Source organism: Pseudopodoces humilis, chromosome 3 (genome assembly GCF_049639895.1).
Source record: "Pseudopodoces humilis isolate 2021_Gansu_Grassland_sample_001 chromosome 3, ASM4963989v1, whole genome shotgun sequence".
NCBI lineage: Eukaryota > Metazoa > Chordata > Aves > Passeriformes > Paridae > Pseudopodoces > Pseudopodoces humilis.
Genome location: NC_142202.1, coordinates 38,413,659 through 38,431,165, shown reverse-complemented (window position 1 = coordinate 38,431,165; position 17,507 = coordinate 38,413,659). Strand labels below are relative to the sequence as shown.

The 17,507-nt window shown below is 40.7% G+C and overlaps 1 protein-coding gene across 8 annotated transcripts in view; it reads right to left on the bottom strand.

Annotated features, from left to right (window-relative positions):
* Positions 1 to 16,880, bottom strand: part of QKI (QKI, KH domain containing RNA binding) — a 152,269-nt gene extending 135,389 nt beyond the window's left edge. For 4 of the 8 annotated variants that reach the window (XR_001331753.2, XM_005526931.2, XM_014255959.2 and 1 more), the window contains exon 1: positions 16,173 to 16,876. Coding sequence is in view for 7 of the 8 variants with exons in the window: in XM_005526931.2 (XP_005526988.1) it covers positions 16,173 to 16,314 (142 nt within the window). In the remaining variant the exon portion in view is untranslated. Of the gene's footprint in view, positions 1 to 16,172 lie in introns of all 8 variants that reach the window. The other 4 variants (XM_014255957.2, XM_014255960.2, XM_014255958.2 and 1 more) reach the window with 2 other exon arrangements.
* Positions 16,881 to 17,507: the final 627 nt, after the last annotated feature.

The window sequence follows — 17,507 nt, the reverse complement described above, 5'->3', positions numbered from 1 at the left end:
AGGAAGACTAAAGTGTCATCCATCTGAACTAAACAGCCCAAGCAAAATACCCTACAATTCCCGTGTTCTCCTCAATGTCGAAATGGGTGGATAAATTTAAAGGCTGCTCTCTCAGGAGTTGCTTTATAGGCAATTTTCTCCCAGTATCAAGGTCTGCAATTTCCATTTGGCTGCCAGTTTGCGATTAAATTCATCACCTTTATTATAAAAATGTGCTGCACTCCACGGCCTGCTGCACAAGAATCATAAGGAAGACATTTTTCACTGCTAACAGCAGCATCATTCCAAGGCAGCCATCACATCCATTCAGACATTAGCATCTCCAATGTAATGCAAGGACCTATCGCTCACCTGGAAAAGCCCTAGCAGCAGGTATATCTCAGACGAACTCCCTCACAGGTGGTACCTTTAGTTCAACTTTGTCAGTAAAAGCCAGCATTACACCTCCTGTGCTAAATGCTTCTAGAAGTCAGCAGTTTAAAAACAAGTGTCGACAATAAACTTGCCTACTTGCATTAATCAAAACATTTCTAAGAATAAAATCTGTCCTCATACTGACTACACCTTTACATACACCTTGCACTCCTTACTAAAATACATTTTTGAGCAAGCACTCTATATGAATTTTTGTTACACACATTTTATTTTCATAGTAAGTGTCCCTTTCTCTCCCACAAACTTTCTTTAGAAATCTCCACTGCTTTTTCCCAACTCCATATGATATATTTTTTCTTAAAAGTTTTTGGACAAAGCAGAAAAATACTCAGAAAAAAATAAAAAAATACTTAACACTTGCTATGCTACACATTTTAATTCTGATAATTAAAAGGAAAAGCCCTGTCTTCACTTTGCTTCCTTTCTATAAATGCTACCTGAGCTAAGCGGGATGCAATACAAAATTTGTACCTTAAAAAAAAATATATACTACTTAGAAAGACAGAACAGCAAAGTGATAGCTACCAATAGGAGTAAGACCTAAGTAAAAGCAACATGCCAAATCTTTACGAAGCATGGGAGTTAAATTCATATTGGTTTGGGCTTCATTGAATAAAAGACTTTAATTTACAGTTAAACAATGAAAGATAGTATGTAATACGCAATTAAAACTATCACACTTTAGTATTCAACAAAAAAGAGGCAAAATAATGTAATTTTAGCATGTGAAACAGCTGTATTGGTCACACTGAAAGGTAATCAAATTGTGTTAGAGGTAACCAATCTATATGCACAGCATGACAATTTCACACGTTTATTTACGTTTAACTCTGTTATCTTAAGTGATGGTGTACTTCAAATGGTGCAATTTTTACCATGTGCCCCAGTTTTCAAAACTATTTTGTATCAGAAGCAAACAGTATTTCATACAAAGCTGACGCATCTCAATAGTAAATCTATCTTCTAAAGTCACTGCACTTTATGTGGCCATGTTAATGAGGAAAGAACGTTTTCCTGGTCAACTCTTAGATGCCCTTGGAAAATGCAAGAAAAATATGTTAAACCATAAATCTCTAGCTGTCAGACCTAGCTGTCAGAAATTTAAAACTTAAGTAAATTATGGGAATATACAAAAAATTATTAAACCTGGCACGACTGAGATGTTTTGCACTGTACCAGATGGGTCCCATGGAATTAAAAGAAAGTGCCATCTAGACTTCAGGGACTAATAAAAATTACATATTGCATGGCATTAGCATCACTGTAAATTAGAGAAATCACCTGAGAAGCCATTTGTTGAACACAGTCTCTAAAATTCAAAATTAAACAACCAAAGGCCCTTTAGTCTTATTTGTCTACAAAATTAACTTAAATTGCAACAAAAACTGGCAAACATTTCTTCACATTTCAAAATAGTACTTCAGAAGCTTTCTTCTGATAATAAAAAAATGATATCTTGTCACACTGTAACTAACTAGTTTCTACTGCAATGCACCATAGAAAGCAGATTTCAACTCAAACTTATTCAAAACAATAGCTTTGTATTTGCAAGCTAAAGTTCTGATTATTTCACAGCCCAGTGCATTCAACAGTTGGCACAGCAAGTTCCGGGACTATTAGATGAAATTATCAACTAGATAAGATAATGCACCATCAGTGTTTACCTCTTGCCATTACAGCAAAAGTTGAGATTGGAGCTTTTTTAACTGGAACAATGATGAAATTATTACTGTTTTATCATAATCTGTACAATTAACTAAAACATGTTTTATTGTAAAGGAAGGTGCCTCTGCAAGACACCAATCAGACAACAGGCAACAACCAGCAGAAAAAAAAAATAAAATTAAAAAAAAATCCACATGCAAGCTTGCATTATTACATGCACCATGTTCCATAAGCAAATTTCAATGTTGCATTTTAAGAAATGCAAATATGAATTTTGCTTCCTGTTGAAAATAAAAATCTATTTACATTACTAATTACAACTAAATGGTTTTGTTTTTTAAAAAAAGCACTTAGAAGTAAAGGTTTATATATAATGCTGTAGTTTCTAATGTACATGTTCTTCATTCACAACGAGAACATTTTAATTCACTGAAGTACAGTAGATTCTCTCCTCCACCCCTCTGGCTTTACACTTCAGAAACCTGGTGTACAACCTTTAATACCATTAGAAAAAATAAGTAATTATCGTAATATTAAATCTTGCCCACAGAGACAACATTTATAACTCACTAAGCTCTTCCTTACTACTATAAGGGAGAGGTATTGACAAGTACAATACCCCACAAAAGGGAGGGGGGGGGAAGGGAGAGAGCACAGGAGATCGAGTGTACTCATGTCTATATACACACATGGTAGAAACAGACAGAGAATATTAAAACAAAACTAATATTTATTTTAACAGTCTGGTAGCCAAGATCTCTGCTACTTGCATAATTAGAAAACGTTGAAGATAATGTAAGTTTTTTATGGAGTAGCTACAGAATCATCAATCCTCTCTTCAGCTGATGAACAAACTCACTGAAGAACAGCCTCTTTCAGGAACAAAGTCAAAAAAAAGGCAAAAGAAGTGCAACCCGCCATAGAAACTAAACATCCAATATTTGAACTGAATGCTAAGTTCAACTCAAGTAACTTTCTAGCAGAATTTGACAGGCTTCTAACACAGCACAGATTTCCTTTACACTAGTTCCATCTATCTCTTAAATCCACCAGAAAAGTTCTTAGTAATTAAGAGTTTATATTCAGGATTGATTTAAAGAACAGACTTACTACATTAGCAGGGTCTGTACCTTGATTACTATGTATTAAACATGTTAAAAGTTCTTTTGTAAGTTCTTTTTTTCTCAAACTCATTTATCACTAACACTGAACAGCAGGTTTCTATCAGTTAATAAAGCTGTCTATGGTGGGGAAAAAGTGGGAGGGTGGGAGTGGACAACCTGTAACATTTCTCACTAATGACAACAGTGTAATTTAACAGGAATTTAAATTAAAAGGTTCAGATGCCTTAAAGAGAGTTTACTACTGAAATTATTCTATAATAATAGCATACCAATTTGAATTCAGTAGGTTACATCTCTTAAAAACATACCTACTTTTGGTAATTAATATCTTAACATTCTGGAGCTCCAGTGTTGCAAACTGGACTCTATGCATTACTAGAATTAGATTCTCTATCTCTACTGGAGAAAACAATCATACTCACTAGGTCAGTAAATATATAACATCAGGAAGTCCTAAAAAAAGAATAAATGCAGAGAAGTGAAACAAGTTTCAGTTCACATAATGAACACAATTTTATTTTGTGATCTCACTGAAGTTTCTTGTTTCGAATTTTTACTTCAGCCTATTGCCAAGGACAATTACTATAATGCAAATGCCCTTAAATCAGTGGTCTTCAACCTCCTTCACTTACATAACAAAAGGTTCCCAAAAAAGGTGAAGGCTCAGTGTAGCCTATTTAAATCGCCCAATAACAGATTTCCTTTTTCTTTGTTATGAATAGCAACTCCACATATTCAGTGCGTCTGCAAACAGTAGATTGAAAAACACAATTCTGGTAACTCATATTGCTTTTCACTTAGCTCCATTAACTTTGCTAACAAAAAAGATGCTGTCTACTTCAGAGAGAAAGTGGTCTCAAAGGTCTCATGTCAAAGACTATTTTGTTTTCATGCAATTTCCAAATACAACCCCTTCAGTTTAGGAAAAAAAAAATCTCTTTGATGTTACTTTTTGTGCCAGTGACTGCACAGTTTCGCTGATGGTGCTGCAAAATGAAATATGCCTGCTTTGTAGTTCCTTGCTATGTCAGAAAAGCTATGGGCAAGGAATGGCTACAGTGGTTCAGTGTGACAAGCATGAAAAAAAATAGCATAGATTGCATTGGAAAAACACTACATGCAGAAGAAATCTTCATTAGATTGTTCTAAGATTAACTTCAATATAAATACCTCCATCTCTCTTAGGGGTAATGTATAATCTTGTAATATTTGAAGGCTAAGTAAATTGTGGGGTTTTTTTAAATTAGTAACATTTTCTGAGCAAAAAGATACCTCAGAGCTCAAGGAAATATATTACGAGTTTTCTGTTTCTTTCATATAATGAGCTGTTCAATTTAGCAGTTTCAAAACCAACATGTAATAGAATTCTTGCAGTTACTTACACAGTAATGTGTTTTTAAAGCGTACTGTGTTCTTTCTATACATTTTTCCATTATACCAATATTTATAGGTGCATACTATTGCACCCATATCTGGGGCATAAAGTTTCATTAATTAGCTCAACAGCCTGGAAATTACCCAGATTTCATTCCTAGCAACATTTATTCCTTTCCAAGGAGAGGAAAAAAAGCCCCAACTTTCCATGGCAGGGGAAGGTGTGGGAAAAGATGAAAGTCTATAGCAGCATAAGTTGTGTTTCAACTCTATCATATCCTATGAGAAACTACTCACCTCATGACTAGACTAAGAAAAAAAGCTCCTTAAATATTAGTGCTTTATTAGTATCCCATCTTTTATCTGAAATTAAAGACTAAGACCGTACAAAGTTTGAAGGGGACATTACTCCTCCAATTATTTATGAACACATTTTAGTTATTAATGACTGCTGAAAACTTTCAGCAGCCCAGATGCTCAATCCAGAAAAATGTACTAGAAATGTAGTTTAATCTGTGCAGCAATTTATGCTATAATATCCCATTACACCATACTAGTTATGGCTGACTGCTATACAACATACTAAAATGTTTGATACAGATTTCAGTACTGAATTCTGCTCAGGGCTCAGAAAGCCTGTACATACAGATTTAGTAATCTACAGTCAGTCAGCAGGCAGAAAAAAACCCATAATAAGAGCCTCAAAGTAAAAAAATTGAATATTATTACTTTAAACTGTTCTCCATCAAGTGTTCAACAATTTGATATAACAAAAAAGCAGTCAAAAACAATTCTAGTACAAACCATACTAAATGGGATTAGAAAGACCTGTGCACATGACAAAAACCACTCAGTTATGCTATTAAGCTGATAGAAGAAAATCCCCCTCAAATTCCCAACTATTTTCTTTATCCTGGAGGGGAAAAAATTATAAATTAAAACTGAAAGTAATCAGTAATTGAAGTAACAAAGTAACTGAAAGGTGTGAGATCTAGGAAAGGCTAACACAGAACTTGAAAGAAAATTAAGTTCAGAATAAATTAAATCTGCCTCAAAGTTAATTTATCTGAATTTTTGAAGCTAAATAAGGTTGCTGAGACTGCAAAGATCAATGTAAGTCCACAAGTCTGTCTTCAAAACATAACTCACATTTATGAGTACTAAAGACTGATGCACATCTTTTTCAGTGCATGAAAATCCAGTTGTCCATCTGCCATTTTAAGCAGCTGAATTTGGTAATCTTTTTGGATTGTAGAAGGGGGGCATTTCTTTTCTATTCAGCTGAGCACAAGCGTGCGGTCCCTCCTCACTTAATTACTCAGCGTACACCTAAATACCAGCTGCCATCCCTCAACACCCCAGCGCTGGCTGGAGCAGCCATCTACTGCAGCATCCATCTCCCCCCAATTCATCATCGTCAGCTTTCTTGCTGACACTCTTCAGAGCTGCCTAGCTGATGAATTGCTCTGTTATTCATCCTATGTTAATCCGAGGCTGAGGCAAGAATACCTTGCTGAAGACACTTAACAGTATTAAAACTCAGCACTACCAAGTGCCCCCAGTGTGCATTAAACCTCCCATTTGGAACCAACGTGATTCCTCATGAATAGTTATGACTAACATACAGCTACTAAATCAATAGGCACTACGTTTATGCACCCCATCACCTATAGACGAAGCTTCCACACAGTCCCTTGCTGCCCTGAAAGCTACACCCGAATTAGGAGAAGTTGGAAATACTTTGATCCATATAGAATTTAACCTCAATTAACCCTATAATTAAGATGATACAGAGAAGCTTTCCCCCTCCTCCCCCTTAAAATGTCAGTATACGTCTTAAATGCCACAGGTCTTTAAAAAATTTTTTTTTGAAGTTCATAACTTTTATAAGCTTTTCTCAAGAAAGCAAGTTATACCTTTTCTCCCTTCTAAGATGCATTTGATCTTTAGCTAATGTTTTTTTCTGGTGGTTTGGGTTTTTACATAAAGGATTATACTAGTCTTGTCAGAAAAATAATTTTTTTCCAGAGGATGAACCACTACAAGAAACTTCAAAATATGACTCAAATCTCTGTAAACACGTTATTAGAACAGCCAAATATAATTCCCCTTCTAAACACAATTACAGTCACTGATTTTATATCTGAGATACTGAAGTATCACTCTTCCTCTGAAGATGTTTTAATACACATATAATCAATCTTCCTGACAGAATCTTCGTTAGAACTCATTTCTGATCCCTACCACATCATCTGTGCTCAGATTCTGTTCAAGTCTATTTGCACACAAAGTTGACATAACTACATGGAAAGTGGGAACAAAAGAATGTGCATAACAAGTCTTGCTTCAGGTTGATTCAGAGGCAGTATCAGATTTCCGTAAAAGCCTCAAGTGATTTAAAGCAGCAGTAATTCCCTCGTAAACTGACTGTATATGAACCTCTCTGACTATACTTATCTTTATAGATGATAAGATACTTAAGCAATTAGAGAACTATCAACAACTTGTCTCTACCAGTGTCTAACACACACCACGTTCTCACTGCACAGCCGATCTTCACAGCAAAAACATCACACTTTAAACACGACAGCTGGGCCTATTACAGCATTTTAACCTTCAACTTTAACACACAAACCAACTGTTACGGGAACACGCCTGACAACAGATTGTACGTGTAGTATTTAAGCAAAGCTATTTTGTAAGTTTGGGCGGGGGTTGACGACTGCGACAACTTTCTGAGAAATTGTCCATGTTGCTTTATGCTGGAGGGGTGCAGCTCGTGCTCCTTCAAATTGAGACAAACAAAGTAACTAAAAGCAGTATGATCAGCAACACTGCTCAAAAGCAAACAGCATCAGGTCAGAGAATTTTTTTTCTTGTGTTTTTTCTTGTTTCTCCCTGTTCCAGCAAAGAAACCTAAGATATTCACAGCAAAGAGAAGTGGATTTGGCCTGCTCTGCAGCTAAAAATTGAGAACTGCGCATCAACTTTTAATATAATTATTTGCAGGTTATCAGATTACGCTGCATTGAGAAGAATATTAATTGATTTGCTACTGCTTCGAAGTCTGATAAATAAATGGAAGCATTATGCAACATGAGCTGAATGTTTTAGTTTAGCTGCCATTTAAACCTATGAACCAGAACATTAAGGTTGTATTAATACTTGTGCTAGCAGATCTGTTGCTTATTTTTTAAAATTTCAGGCACCTGCCATCTCCTACGCATGCATGAAACATATATGATAGCTAGGAAAGGACATTTTGACCAACTAATGGCTACAGAGATTTCTAGCTCAGTTCTTTAATCAGAATTAGATAAAAACCCATAAAGGTTCATTATTTCAACAGCTAAAGGGTTTAAAGAATTCAGCAAAGTCTGACTTCCATCTAGTGTCAGCTAGTCTGCAAATAAGCACATTCTTAAAATTCTGAATGGACCAGATGCACAATCGGTTGACATCAATTAGGAGCTTCAGACTTTTAAGTAAATGTTTAAGCAAATGCACTTCCCTCCCCAAGGCGCTGCTCTACATCTTCAGTATCGAGCCACCTCAGCCACCATGCCAACACAGCTGCTCTGAGATCACACACGGCGAGTGAGATCACAGCTCTGATCCATCTGAAAAGAAAGCCAGCACCACACAAAAACAAACTCAAAAAACCCCTGACCGGTACAGAATATCAGCTGACCTTTTAAGCCAGAAACTGATCTACCAGATAAGAGTATAAAATACTGTATTAGCTTTCCCTGCCTCTGCTCTGACATCAGCAGCCACTCTGATGCATTACTCCCTAAATTGCCTAGAAATAAAGCAAAGTAACAAGATTTTAATTGTTTGTCATGCTGCGATGTTTTTACTTTTGAAATCAAGTCTTAAAGAAACATCAACACTTGTAAGGTAATACACCACCGAACTGTTAACTGCTCCAACTATTAATACCCTCAGATTTCAGTGAGTTACCACCCAAATTGCTTCATGCTTTATCCCTTCTAAAAAAGGGTATCCTGAGGACCTTCCCGCATGGGCACTTCCGGGAGCACTGCAATTATAGTACAAAGTATCAAAACCTTTCCCTGGTACTGCCTGTGTTGGAAACACAGAAAATCCCTCCAACTACAGAAGGGAGGAAAGTAAAACTATTCAAGTGCAGCTGCAAAACAGTCAAAAGTATTTTTAAAAGCAATTAAAGAAACTGACTTCAGGGTGCTACTCAACTATGCACCACCAAAAACATTAAAACATCAATAGCTACCTACTGCCATTTCCCTTCGAGAGAACGATTTTTTGCACTGAACTGAAAAACAAAATTTACTATTTGACACCAAGTATTAAAAAAAAAAATCAATTCTCAAATGAAAAGTAACTGAAAATGTACTTTCAATTTCTCCTCACTATTTCAAACCACAAGAATAAAATAAATAAAAAACCCTGCTAGCATTACCACACTCATTCCAACCACTAACACTGCTGAAGTAACTACAGAGATGAAAACAGCTGCAACTTCCAGTGCCAAACTCAGACAACAGAGGTTTAAGTAACAACTCCACTTCAACTTGCACTGTCTTGCTGTTCTCAGACATGAAGCTGCAAAAGACACTTTCTAATCAAAGCAAGAATAACACAGTGGAGGGGCAGTCCTGCTAATGAAACCAGGTATGATTTCTCTTTAGTGTTGTCACAGCTTTGTTCATTCATGCATAAATTGTCTCAGAAAATTTAAGCTCTGCTATCAAAAAAATAACTCCACTTCTATTAAACATTTCCAAGAAAAACAACCAAAAGAAACACAAACCTAGACATTACTTTAACTGCATTGTACAGGGTTATACAGGTTATTTTCTGAAGTCAAAGGTAAAAATGTAACATTGCCTTCCAGCAACCCCACTTCTTTGTCTTAGCAAAGCAAAGGTACATAATTCGGACCGTAAACATTACACTTATTATCTGTTTCAGGATTCAAATAGTAATTTCAATGTCCCTCACAGACACAGATCCTCCTGCTAGCAAGCACCAGATGTAGCTTGTATGGTACTTTCACTGACCTAACCAACTGCATAGTGAGAGAAAAAACACTTAACAGGTTTACTGTTCCTCCTAGTTTTCTTAGCACGGGGTTATTAAGTTTCAATGAAATGTCAAAATCAACAGAAGATTTTCATAGTCCACATTCTAAAATCAATACAGAAAATTTCACACAGCTGGAATGAGAAGTTGTGAGTTATGTTTCAATAAAGACATGGGTCAGTGAATGAGGGAATTTCATTAGTTCAATCATTTCGTTAGTTTCCTGGCAAGGCATTTTGCCCACCTGCCCCTCTGACAACCCCTCAAGATTCCATATAGGCAGTCAAATATAAACCATCAGTTTCCATTGCAGACTCCTGCTGTATTTCAATCAGCCTGAACCGTCAGGACGGTCTGGTAATTAACATTAACACAGGTCTATCCTGTCAGCCACAGAAATACACCAGATCAGCATCTAATAATACATCTAATTAGTAAGATTGCTGTATCAGTGTGCAGTCTCAAAAATGGAGAACACTTTATGGTTACATTCAGTAATTAATGGCAATTCAAACATACTTGCTCTCCTAACAAAGTCCACATAATTCAAATCATCATAAGCATCCCATTCCTGACTTGGCATTGTATGGGGTACTCAAGAAGTAAAAGAGTTTTAATCTAAGAATGACTGAAACAGATAACCTGGACAAATACATTACTAACCCACAAAAGTGATTATCCATTTCATGTCTAGCCTCCTCTTCACACCCACAGCACTCATCAAACATCAGTAACTTCCTTCTATCTGTTGATGTGTGTAAACTTCATTTTCATAATCAGGACATTCTAAGTGCTCTCTTACAATCTGCGGAGTTTTTCTCAGTTGGTGGTAGTTGGTTTATGGGTTTTTTTTTCCTATTTTACTACAGTATTAAACAACACACCTCCAGCTCTTCCCCTTGTACGTCACAAAAGCGCTGCATGCCACTCCCCAATCTAATCTGCACTTGGTCAGTTGTTTCTAACCAGAGCAAGGGATTTTTATGCGACAACAGTTATTTTAGAAATGTCTGCATTTAATTTCAGAAGAGGAAAATGCAACTCAATTCTAAGTGAACAAGTTGCACTAAACAGAAATGATAAATCCCAACAAGCCTCTCCAAGTTTAGCAAGTTAGCCTCTCCTGTACAGAACTAAGTCTATTGTGGTTACTCTTATTTAAAATAAATAAAATCCAAAGACAGATATTTTAATAATCAATTAATGGTAAGCAACAGGGAACAAATCACTTTCAAAGCATGAGCTTAAAATAACTGTTTTATTAACTTACGGTATTTTTTAACTCATACAATTTATTTTTTTTGCAGTTATATGCCAGGTGACTGCAATCCTATAAATGCTGCAGATACAGCTCCAAAAATAACGTATTTTAAAAAGAACTGAACTGTTGCTGTTTCAAATAGTTTTCCACAAGCCAAAAAAACTGCCACACAGTTTCTTAAGTGCAGTGGAGCTTTTGGTTTGGTGTTATGAGAGGCTGTGCCAAGGTATTAAAGTCTCTCCCTCCCCCCCGCCAAAAAATAACCAAACACCCACACCTCAAAACGGCTCTTACAAGGTTTCTGAATACAAGTTCTAGAAGCATTACAACACATTCATAAATCAGAAAAACACCTCAGACCATTAAGTTTTAAGAGACAATTAAAGAATCAAATTCAAAAGAGTACTAATGATAAACAGCACACAAACAATACTCAAAATTCTCTTGTGGCATGCTGCTTTGACAATTTTAACATTAATACACCAAGTTGAAAAATTAGTCTGAGCCTCTCCAGGCAAACACCTTTCGTAAGGCCTTTATCCCAAAGAATACTCATCCCTGAACATTGCATGCACATTTTTAATGAGTTAATGGGGGTCTATTGCAAGATGTTACACAACTGAAAAAACTGACACGCTAATGTGCCCAGTGCCCCTCCATCAAATCTGACAAGTCAGCAAAAGCCTAGCTAAGCACAGGCGACATTTACATAACCACTAACAATAAGGTCATGTACAAAAGTAACTAGATAACTTCCCAGGGAGAACTCATTTACAACACCAGGACACAGTCCTTCAGCCCTGCTTCACGCAGATGTTTTGGTTAATACAACCAGACTGACGCAAAAACTGCACTCTTGGGCACTAAGCTCACCAAATTCACATGCACTTTTCTCAGTGAGACAACTAAACAATGAAAGCAACATCCACAAAAAAATTATCCTCACACTGTCTACCTGGATGTTTTTAAACTAGCTTTGCTATACCTGGTAGACAGGAAGAAGCAGCCTCTTCCTGCTACACAAAATTAAATTTATCTCCAATAGCTAGATGCATGGTTTAATTTACATTTAAAGGTAGACATGCTTTTAAGTCACCTTCAACACAGTTTTGAAGGGAAGACATAAGTTTTTGAGGTATAAGTTACAGAGGAAAAATGAATTCTCGATAAAGCCCACTTCAATATCGTTTTGAAAACAGTTCAGAACACAGGTCTGATCTGTGTATACTCCGATCAGGTGCAAAAGTCTAAGCACTTACAGGTTCAAGAAAACAAAATGTAAATTTTAAAATCAGACTACTCAGATCTCAGTTAATAGTTCAGGCACCTTTGTTTACAGTCTGCCAAAAGAATACAACTGAAGTACCTCATTAATTTCAATCTGTCAGCACACTACTGAGGAGTTTGAAATGTCCAATTCATTTTTTAAAAACAGTGCAAGAAAACAGGTACAACCTATGCACTGTCTGCAAAGGGGAGCATTAAAATATACAAGCTGTCAGGAAAAAAAAAAAAAATCTAGGTTAACATCATAAAAGTTAGTATCTCAAAAGCTTAAGAAAAAAAAAAAAAATCAGGTCACATTTGATGGTGCAAACAATTAAAGGAAATACAGCCTATTCCACATTCAGGAAAAGCCCTCTCTTCCCACAGGTTTGCACCAGTCTGATAAAAACAATTCAGCTTCCTAGTTATTATGATGTGCTCTTTAAACATCCTTGTTAATCCACAGAAGCCTTATTTACACGTAAGTTTAAAGCACACATATGGAAAAGTAACTGTAAGCTAAACAAAAATTTAACTTTCACATTTTATGAAAGTAGTTCTTAAAAAAAAAAAAGGTTTCCTCAATACACTTCTTACATTTATGCTAATCTTTAAAACCAAAATGCTGCAAGACAGAGACCATCTAGTAAGTTATGCACTAAAATTTTCAAAGATCAAAAAGTAGGATAGAGTGCAGAAAGGAAAACAAGCTTTGAATAATACACAAAGCATAGAAATGCTCCCTGCCCACCCCAAAAAAAAGCAGATGTACATTCAGTAGCCTAAGCAGATTAGATGTACTGTTCACCTTAACCCACAGGTCTCTTTCTATCTCTTACTGCATACAATTACAAGAAGTATCCACAGCACAAGCCCATTTGAGTTCTGTTTTTAAATACTGGAATGCAACAATAAATAAATAATAATTAAGAAAAAAACTACCCTAGCATTCCAGTAGGGAAAGCAATCCCACCTTTTATTTGTTTGAATTCTTAGGGTTGTGACTTTATTTCTTCATTTTGATCGGCACACAAAATAAAAGACAATGGCTGATCATAATATTATTCTTCTCAAGCATAAACAAAGCCTTCAGGAAAATGGTTGTATTATAACTTTAAAAAAAAACAAAAACCCACCTATCTAAAGCACACAACAGCAAACTAGAAGAAGCAAATCAAATTACAGGGTGGAGGGGACAAAGAGGGAATGTGAACCCTGCAACTTTATTTTTAGACTATATACACCTATATATACATGCACTTGCCCCAAATACTCAGTATTCTCAAGGGTGCCAGGAAACAACTGATGAAACCACAAAATAATACACTTTTCAATAAGCACATTAAATCCTGCAGACCTTTCCAGCAAACCTGTAGTTCGCTATTACTAAACCCTTCTGCTGGAGGACGTCAGCGGAGCATACAGTTCAAGATATTTAACACAGCCCCCCACCAGTAACCAGGATAGGTGTTTTACAGGGAAAGAGTTGGAACAATTCCTCAGCTGTTCACTGCTACTGCCTATTCCACCAATGGAATACTGCCTGTAAGCAGACAATACGTGGAGGCCCATGCAAATACAGATACCTGCACAAATCCACAAGCATTTTGTCATTCTTTGGCGTCTTCTAACAGATTTGATAATTTTACTACCCGAGTCAATAGTGGTGCTCGAGAACTCAGGCCTCAGAAAAAAAAATAACTGGCGCCCCTTAGTGTTCAAATTCTGAAGTCTTGAAGCAATTTACTAGATTTGCATGAAACTTTTTTTTTCAACATTCCAAAAAGTTTTCTGCCTCCACAATACTTCCACCCAATTGCCAACGTAAACAGGAAAAGCAGAAAAGCTTAAAGGGATAGCAGGCTTCTTCTAGAGACCCTTCAGGAACACAGACTGCATTTTATTTGCTTTTCTTTTGAAGAAGAGACTGAAGAACAGTTCCAACACAGTCCATAAACTTTCTCAGCAAGTCTCGAGAGCCATCGTTTTGGAACTCCAATACTTCGAAAACAGACTTCCAGAGTTTTGAATATTTCAAAATATATGACAAGATATAAGTATTTCAGGAATTCCTTTTTCAGTGTCCTTTTCGCATCGGAAAATGTTTTTCTTCCTTTTGTTCTCTGAAAATAAAAAAACAGCTTCAGGCCTCCTCTGGCCAAATACATAAAGTTGAGGAGATTCAGGAATTTAAAAATCCGTTATCAAGCTTCTGGAAGGCTCATTTGTGCTATGAAGGAATCTTCTCGGTGAAGTTTCTCCTTGATGTTTAATGTAAATCTAACTATTCTGAAGAGGGTGTTCACTGTGGTGACCAAGAGCACAAGTTCTAAATAGTTTTGCTTTTCACGTCCACATTTGCTCCAATATAAATTCAAACTCCTCCAAGTTTCTTGAAAATAAAAATAGACTCTCCCATTATAATGCTTCCCACAATCCATACTTCAGTACGTTTGGGTTTTTTTAAACTCCTCTATCACTTATTTCAGAAGGTAGCATTTTCTCGACACGCTATTTTTGTGCCGTACTACAGTCGCTATCTCATTTTTACAGTCTTGGCAGAGGGCGGGGAGTTGCTCTACCAAATATAACCAGTTCTTTCATCTTCCGAGGTCAACAACTTCCCAAACTTCTTCCAGCGAGGAGGAATACATCCGCAAACAAAAACCCTAACTCAAAATCTCGAAAATCAGTACTGCATACCAAGAATCCCAACAAGTTGCAACTGTATAAATAATTTATGGTCATATCATATTTCTACAAAGCTATCAAATACGATTAAACAAACTGGTCTAACTCTCCTGAAAGCCTAGCTTTAAAGTCATAGGAAAGGAAATGCCTTTGACAAGAAAAACAAATCTGTGAACCCAGGTACAAGGCGAATTTAAAATACCAAGAACAAGTGTTTCACCTAATTTTTGATACCCAGTGGGTCTGTTACTGTAGTGGGAAAACGTTTGGGACACAGGAAGTTCCCACCTCGCACTTTTTTCTTTTTAATTTCTAAAGCGTGATTACTTATTTTTGAAAGCTTAACCTTAAAAAAAGTTACTAGGAGAACAATTGGGGGTATCGGGGGGAAGCTCGCCCCGTGCCAGGAGCGGGTGCGGGGCTAGGGTGGACGTTCGGCAGGAGCAGACCAGGCAATTTCGTAATCCTTTTTGCTTCTCCCCCTTCACTAAAGTCACACGTAGGAGTCCTTCAAGTTCAGTTTCTTTAAAAGGTAAGGAGAGCTGAGAGAAGAATTTGCTCGCTTCCCCTTGCGATATAGGAAAATCGTAATTAGTTTGTGGCTAGTTCGGGGTGGGGTAGGATCTGGAGCTGAAGAAAGAGCTCAGCCCCCCTCTGCCTTAGTCATTCAAGCTCAAGCAGCTTCCAGAACAGGCAAATCTCGAAACCAAACACCCCCCGCCCCCCCGGCGGGGGCCCCGGGGCCGGGCGGCGGAGCGCTCCGGGGGCGCCGGCAGGACCCCTGCGTCCCCCCCCGCCGCGGGAGGGAGGGATGGAGGGAGGGGAGCGCCAGCCGCCAGCCAGCCTTTCCCCTCCTCCCTGCCTTCCCCCAGAGCGCATTCCTGAGCTCCTCTCCTCGCTCCCTCCCCTCCGTGCTGTAGTTACCCTTCCCCCGGATTAAGGAGATAGTGCGGAAAAGAGTAAAAAGAAAAAAAGGAAAAAATAAGGGGGGAAACCCTCCGGGGGGCACGGGGACCCGCGCGGCCAGGGCTGCCTCTCCCCTCCCACTAGCTCCCCGAGTCCCCCGGCACCGCGCGCCAGGGCGGGGAGAGCCCGCACTTCCCCTTTGTTTTCGGCTCCCCAGCCGGGGCCGGGAGCGTGCGGGGAGCAGCGGGGAGAGCGGAACAGGCCCCGGGCCGCCCCCGCCGCCCGGCCGGGCCGGGGCGGGGGGCCGAGCGGGATCCCCGGGCCGGGTGAGGCAGGGCAGGGCAGCGGAGCGGGGGAGGGGGCGGCCGGGCGAGCGCTTTTACCTTCGTCCAGCAGCCTCTCGAGGTGGTTGAAGATCCCGCAGAAGTTGGGGAGGCTGCTCATCAGCTTCTTGTCGTTCATCAGCTGCATCAGGTAATCGGGGCTCGGCTTCGGCTTCTCCTTGGTTTCCATTTCCCCAACCATATTCCAAGCCCGCGCAGAGACGGCGAGCGCCCGCAGCAGCTCTGCCGAGCAACGCGACCGCGGCACGGGGCGCCCGGCTGGATCCGGGCGGGCAGGGAGGCAGTGGGGGAGGGGAGGGGGCGGGGAGGGGAGCTTCCCCGAGGAAGGAGGAGAAGGAGGAGGATTCAAATCCGGAGACAAACGCAGACCCGCCGCTGAGTCCCAGAGACCGAAAAAAAAAAAAAAAAAAAAAAAAAAAAAGAGGAAACTCGGTAGAAACCCCCGTGCGGGCTGCGCCCTCCTCTCCGGCCACAAGGACCCGCCGCCGCCTCTCGGTGCCGCCGCCGCTTCCCTGCTCCGTGCGCCCTCGGCCGGCGCAGTCCTCGGTGTGTCCCCCCTCCTCCTCCTCCTCCTCCCGCGCACACACACGCTGAGCCCGGTTCTCCTCTCGGCGCTGCCCCCTGTCTCCGCGGCGGGGGAGGGAGGGAGGGGACGCGCGGGGCGGGCGGGCGCTGTTGGCGCGGCTGCCGCTTCCGTGGGGCCGCCGCCGGTGTCTCCCCCCTGTTGCCGCCGCTGCTGCTGTTGGTGCCGCCGCGCTGCGCCTGGCGTGTGTCCTCCTCCTCCTCCTCTCCGCCTCCCGCCCGCCCGCCCTCCCGCCGCCGCTGCTGCTGCTGCTGCCGCCGCCGCCGCCTGTGGCTGCCGAGTCTCAGCCCCGCCGCCGCCTCCTCACTTCTCCTCAGTTCGCTCCGGAGTTCGCTTCAGTTCAGGCTGCGCTGGCAGCAGCGGCGGCGGCGGCAGGAGTGGAGGGGGCAGGGCCCGCGGGGGTGGGACACGCCGGGGGCGGGACCAGGGGCGGGGCGGCCGCTGCCCGGCGGCGGCGGCGGCAGCGCCGCTTGGCGGAGCCACAGCTGTGCGCCCCCCCCTCCCTCCTTCCCTCCCTTCCGCTCCGGGGGCCCGGGGCGGCGGCGGCGGGGGGACAGCCGGCTTCCCGTGCGGCTCCCGCCCGGCCCCGCCGTGCGGAAACACGCGCGCGCGCACGGAACTCTCCCAAACAAAGTCGCGTCGCGGCACCTCCGGGGCGGGGACGCGTCACGTGCGCTCTGGCCCCGGGGGCGGGGAGAGCCCCGCCGGGGCGCGCGCGCTCCCGCCGCTCCGCGCGGCCCCGGTGTCGCGTGGCGGTGGCGGCGAGGGGGAGGGGGCAGGTGTGCGCGGGG